The sequence below is a fragment of the Aspergillus niger genome (assembly GCF_000002855.4).
Source record: "Aspergillus niger supercontig An01".
In the NCBI taxonomy this organism is placed as follows: Eukaryota; Fungi; Ascomycota; class Eurotiomycetes; order Eurotiales; family Aspergillaceae; genus Aspergillus; species Aspergillus niger.
Window position 1 is genome coordinate 1,739,995 of NT_166518.1, and position 6,000 is coordinate 1,745,994.

At 50.4% G+C, this 6,000-nt stretch overlaps 3 protein-coding genes across 3 annotated transcripts; all 3 read left to right on the plus strand.

Annotated features, from left to right (window-relative positions):
- Positions 1-290: 290 nt before the first annotated feature.
- An01g07380 (uncharacterized protein) lies at positions 291-1,829 on the plus strand (the record flags this gene model as incomplete). The annotated part of the gene is made up of 3 exons (XM_001389125.3): positions 291-847; positions 912-1,515; positions 1,728-1,829. The coding sequence occupies 3 exons, from the start codon at positions 291-293 to the stop codon at positions 1,827-1,829; spliced, it is 1,263 nt and encodes a 420-aa protein (XP_001389162.3).
- Positions 1,830-1,880: 51 nt separating this feature from the next.
- An01g07390 (uncharacterized protein) lies at positions 1,881-3,729 on the plus strand (the record flags this gene model as incomplete). Its single annotated transcript, XM_001389126.3, has 6 exons — positions 1,881-2,133; positions 2,194-2,504; positions 2,566-3,105; positions 3,170-3,349; positions 3,408-3,549; positions 3,668-3,729. The coding sequence occupies 6 exons, from the start codon at positions 1,881-1,883 to the stop codon at positions 3,727-3,729; spliced, it is 1,488 nt and encodes a 495-aa protein (XP_001389163.3).
- Positions 3,730-4,156: 427 nt separating this feature from the next.
- Positions 4,157-5,775, plus strand: An01g07400 (uncharacterized protein; the record flags this gene model as incomplete). The annotated part of the gene is made up of 4 exons (XM_059749296.1): positions 4,157-4,270; positions 4,455-5,329; positions 5,396-5,567; positions 5,668-5,775. 4 exons carry the CDS (start codon positions 4,157-4,159, stop codon positions 5,773-5,775), a joined length of 1,269 nt encoding a protein of 422 aa, XP_059603224.1.
- Positions 5,776-6,000: the final 225 nt, after the last annotated feature.

A 6,000-nucleotide genomic window follows, 5' to 3' on the forward strand; every position in this document is an offset into this window, starting at 1 on the left:
TGGTCTAAGCGTTGACAGGCTCGTGCTTGGGAAATGAATTCCTCGGTCTTTAGGTGTGTAAGTAGAATACGCTGCGATCCCACATGCAAACAAGACAAACAGATAAGGAATCGCCCAAATTTGTCCCGCCCGAAAAAGGGAATTTCTATGCTCCGCCTTCTCGAAATTCAAAGCTTCAAGCATTTACACTCAATATTTTTGTTGATAAAACCATTCTACCCTTTACTCCGTGTCCTCGAGAAACTCCTTCAAGTACGTTTGACTTATAATTCCGCTACAGCTTATAGATCATGGGAAAATCAAGACCTCACAACAAGAAGGCCTCCAAATCTCGCTCGAAGTCCGTTTTGGGCGCTGGCGGCTCGGTTTCGAAACAGAAAATGAACGAAGACCCCTCTAAGCTCCTCGAGCAGGCCACGATACAGCTCCAGACCGGTCAACCGGATGTGGCACTTTCGTTAGCTCAGCAAGCCCTGAACAATGCGCCGGATAATTCTCCATCTCAATTAGTGGCACTTAATACCGTTGGGGAGATCTACGTTGAACTGGGCGAGATCGATGTTGCGAAACAACACTTTATGCGTGCCATCGAGCTCGACCCGAATGGCACAATCCCTGAGGCTCAAGGAGGCGGCGCTGAGAAGTTCCTATGGTTAGCTCAATTGAGCGAACAGGGTGGGAAGGACAGCGTTCAATGGTTCGAGAAGGGAGTGTCGTCGCTCAGGCATATTATCCAGCAGCTCGAGCAGAAACCTGGCCCTGAGGAAGCGCTTGAGCTGGCCGAGAAGAAGCGCAAGATGGCGAATGCCCTATGCGGTGTTGCTGAGATCTACATGACCGATCTCTCGTGAGTCGCTCTCCTTCCCTTTGCAAGGTTGGCTTGCAGATCTTTTGGTGCTGACTGTCAGTAGGTGGGAAGAAGATGCGGAAAACCGTTGCGAATCACTCATCACAGAAGCCCTCCTTGTCGCTCCGAATGCGCCCGAAGTACTACAGACCCTCGCATCAATCCGTATCTCGCAGCTACGGACAGAAGAGGCTCAAGCAGCGCTCACGAGGAGTCTCGACCTTTGGAAAGACCTACCGCCTGAGGACTTGTCCATTCCTGATTTCGCGACAAGAATCAGTCTTTCACGTCTCCTGATGGAGGTCGGCATGGAGCTTGAGGCTTTGGAGGTGCTGGAACGCCTAATCTTGGAGGACGACCAAAGTGTGGAGGCATGGTATCTTGGAGGATGGTGTCTGCAGCTCCTAGCCGGGAAGCAACAAGCACCCAAGGATGCCGCTGAAGAGGACGGCAACACCCCAGAGGCCAGGCGCCATGCATCACTCGTGGCTAGTCGCGAATGGCTCAAACAAAGCTTAACGCTGTACGATCTCGTTCAGTATGAGGATGAGAGACTCAAGGAACACGCACTGGAGTTGGTCCAAGAGATGAACAAGGAGATTGGAGAAGATATGGATGATGATGAGGCCGGGGAGGGTGAGGAAGATTGGGAGGACGAGGAGATCGAGGTGGAATCTGATGGCGATGACGAGATGGCTGACTCATAAAAAGTTGGATGTTTTGATGGTTACGAAAGTTCTTTGTCATGATACCAGTATATATAAAGGGCATGTTTTCCAATCCAGCCTACGGCTATTCATTCAAAGGACTCCGATCGCGAACACAAGCCAGCAGTAGTCGAACTAATAAGTAGTAGCTGCGATAGTCTCTCAATCAGCAGACGGCGCCGGATAAAGTAGGATCCGACCGCTTTCCCCGGGCGATAACCAGAGCCAAATTTATTCCGGCAATTCGACTTCGAGTGGCAAATAGCTCAATGTGAGTGAGGAGTCGTTATAGAGGTTGCTGAGAGCGTCCTATCTTCCCATACAGGATGGACCTTGTTTCAGCGCCCAGCGGGGAGGATTCCTCGTTGAAGGATCCGGTGGTCCAGGTGGAAGCCGTTGATATGGCCTCCGCAGTATCAAAGGCCGGCACCGCAACGGAGAATACAGCCGCTGCGAAGGAAGAAGTGACTCAGTCTGAGTATGAGACAGATAGCGACGGCTCAGGCGATGAGTGGGAGACTCAGTCTCTATATGAAGACGCTATCCAAGTCCTACGCGACGACCAGCTCCGCGATGGTGGTAAGCACTCTATGATGCCTTCTATATGCGCGCACTGACCGGGTCTTCTCCTTGTTTTAGTACCGGATGCCTGCACATTGGAAGAGGCCGTCGCCTATCGTAAACGACTCCATGAGGTTGGCAAGGCTGCATTTGTTGAAGAAACGCTGGGTCAGGACAAGGTGACTGCGAGGAAGCTGTGTACTGCGTTCGGCATCTTGCCCCCAGCGTTTCTAGCCGATGCGCCGGACGAGGCCTTTCATCCTCTCCTGGCTATCGCGATTTCGCGCGAGTTTTCCAGGCGCCCGAAGCTCCCACAGTATAATACAATAGACGATGCGGTCAAGCTGCTCAAGGAGAGCAAGAATATCGTCGTCTTGACTGGCGCTGGTGTATGTTGATCAAGAGGATTGGTACCCGTTCTTGAAACGTGTGCTGATAGGATACTCTCAGATTTCTACGAGTCTCGGAATACCCGATTTCCGATCAAAGGACACTGGTCTCTATTCACAGTTGGCGCATCTAGGCCTAAGCGATCCCCAGGAGGTGTTTGACATCCAGGTGTTCCGCGAGGATCCCAGTATCTTCTTCTCGATCGCGAAGGACATCTTACCTACTGAGAAGAAGTTCTCGCCAACCCACGCCTTTATCCGTGTCCTGCAGGATAAGGGGAAGTTGTTAACCAACTACACTCAGAATATCGACAATATCGAGGCGAATGCGGGTGTTCTCCCAGAAAACATCGTGCAATGTCACGGGTCATTCGCCACGGCTACGTGTGTCAAATGTCAGTACAAGGTCAAGGGTGATGAGATATTTGATGAGATCAAGAAGGGGGTTATCCCTCAGTGTGACTCTTGCCGCAAGCGCATCGCGGAAGATTCGGGGATCAAGAGGAAGCGGAGCAGCAACGGAGTCCACAAGAACCGCAAGGACAATGATGGAGATAGCACTGATGACGACTACGAGATTCCTACTCCTGGTGTCATGAAGGTTCGTGGACATGCACACCCCGCACAATGACTCCCTAGCATATGCTGATTCTAAATATCTTCAGCCCGATATCACATTCTTTGGGGAAGATCTTCCTGATGAATTTGGCCGCCGGCTGCTGCACCATGACCGCGATCAGGTGGACCTCGTTATTGTCATTGGAACTTCACTGAAGGTGGCTCCTGTAGCGGAGGTTCCGGGCGTGCTGCCTCGAACAATTCCTCAGCTCTATATCTCACGTACCGTAAGTCATATATTCTCCTTGTGTTTTTGCGCCCCGGGTTTTACTGACAGGGTCTCAGCCTGTGTCGCATACGGAGTTCGACATCGATCTGCTCGGCGACTGCGACGTGGTGGTGTCTGAGCTTTGTCGTCGAGCTGGATGGGAGCTGAAGCATGAAATGATTCCAGAAGACGAGAAGGTGGAAGTGCTTCCAGTGGAGGGTTACGAGTCACGACATGTGTTTAAGGTTGTCGGCGCATAGCGGCGGCGTTTGGTCCTGGTCATCTCTGGCTCTGTGGATTTCAAGGGCGGCGTAAGTTTGGGTTTTTGTTTGAACAGTTTCTGTGGGTCATCTTGTTGGGAGGCATAGTATGTACGAAGGATGGTTAATGGGTGCATAGCTGTATACAGCATGTAGTATGCTTGCTGCTTCGATGTATTTATGTTTTGTTTGACTGGCATCAGCCTGCTTGATAAACCGTCATATTATTTAATTCATCATGCTCTGTTACACTGCAGTATTGTAGAATTTCTTCCTGTATCTGGGATACTGATCAATGTTGTTGTCATTCCACTCATGAGTTGGGTGAGAAATTTGTAGACCATCCTGGGGTAGAAGATGGCGGGTTCCCGGCCAAATCCATCCAATCCACTGGAACAAAAAGAAAATTTATTTCCGCTCCTGTCAACGGCTATTGAATGACAAGAACCCCCAGCATATCAGAGCGATCCAGAAATATTTCTTCTAAAGTCAACTTGGCTCTGTACCACTAACTCTGGTCATTGATCTCTCCTCCAAATACGTGGCGAGCGTGAGTGCGACGAACAATGGAGTATCTCATTCGCTTCGCCCAGGCCCATGAGTCTTTTCGGCAATCCGAGATCCAGGCACTGGCTGACTTGGCGGGCGTGAAACTCGAATTTCTACACTATGATAAGAATGTACGTTCAAATTTTGTCTCCATGTTCTTGAGCACTGATAGTTCCTCAATCATGCTTTGTGCGGTTTTTTGCCCCGCGTGAGGAACGGAAAATGCCACCCCTCATTGGCATCATCATCCTGTCCCCGCACCAATGACTATCCAGCGTCTATGATTCTATACAGGCCGCTAACTACCACCACCAGTCCCCATTCTGCATAATACGAGTACCTGATGAAGCAGCAGCTCGTGCAGTAATTACCCGAAGCATAATAGCCAAGGATATCTTCGAGCTTTGGGGCCAAGGCACCAACTTCGATGAAGTCTACGCCGACGTCCGCAGGCGGACGGAGGATCGCTGGGCGCAGTACAAGGACTCATCGTTTCGGTTCACCATTGACAGCTTCGCAGGAAAGCGCAGCAGTGAAAAGAAGCGCGAGATCATCCAGTCGTTTTCCTTCCTGGGGTTCAAGGGCCCCATTCGCATGAAGAACCCAGACCAGGATTTCTGGGTCTTCGAGGACTACGGATTGGACCTTAACTCTCCCGGTACGCCTCGTCCCGAGGGCCAAGAGCCGAAGATTATTTATTTTGGACGCTGGATTGCGAATAGTAGTCGGGATGTCGTCAATAAATATGACCTCAAGAAGAGGCGCTATATTAGCACTACCTCTATGGATGCGGAGTTGACGCTCATAACGGCTAATATGGCTCATGCCGCGCCCGGGAAGCTTTTCTATGATCCGTTTGTTGGTACGGGGAGCTTCTTGGTGGCTATGTCGCATTTCGGGGCTGAGACGTTCGGATCGGATATCGATGGACGCAGTTTCCGGGGTAAAGAGATGATGGAGAGGGGTGGGACGATGGGAGTATTGTCAAACTTTCAGCAGTATGATATGGTCGGCAAATTTATGGATGTCTTTACTTCCGACCTTACCAATACGCCTTTGCGCTCCGCTCAATTCTTGGATGGCATCATCTGTGATCCGCCTTACGGTATCCGCGAAGGACTCAGGGTTCTTGGGAGACGCGAGGGCCTCAAAAACGAAGAGGTCATTATCGATGGAGTCCCTGCTCACTAGTATGTCTACGCATTGTCTTCGAATTCAAGCTCCACGGACTTGGGTCTCAGCTAACATACGCCCAGTCGACCTGGATATATTGCGCCTAAGAAGCCCTACGGCTTCGAAGCCATGCTCAACGATATTCTCAACTTTGCTGTCAGAACTCTCGTTACGAATGGACGTCTAGCCATGTGGATGCCAACGGCAAACGATGAGGAGGTTGAATTGGCGGTTCCGATGCACCCGAACCTGGAGGTAGTGAACGTATCTGTCCAACCGTTCTACACTTGTAAGTTCATATGAAGCCATATCAGACAACTTATAAGACCAAGTGCGTGGCTAACCTGTTGATCAGGGTCTCGTCGACTCATCACCTATCGAAGGCTACCAGAAGGACAAGTCTCAGACGTTTCACAAGGCCGGCAAAAGCTGGATGCTCAGGGAGTGTACGCAGACCAACTGAATGAGTTCAGAAGAAAGGTATGCCCTGCACACCCACGATGCATCAATACAGTCCTGACCATTCCATTAGTACTTCATGAAGAACCCGCCCGACAGTTCGAAATCCGGAAGAGAAAGTTCTGCCTCATGAACAGCACTAGAATAGAATATAACCAAATATCGAACAAAAGCAATGACTCTATTACGCCCATCATGATGCAAACCCAACAAAACAACAGAACCACCG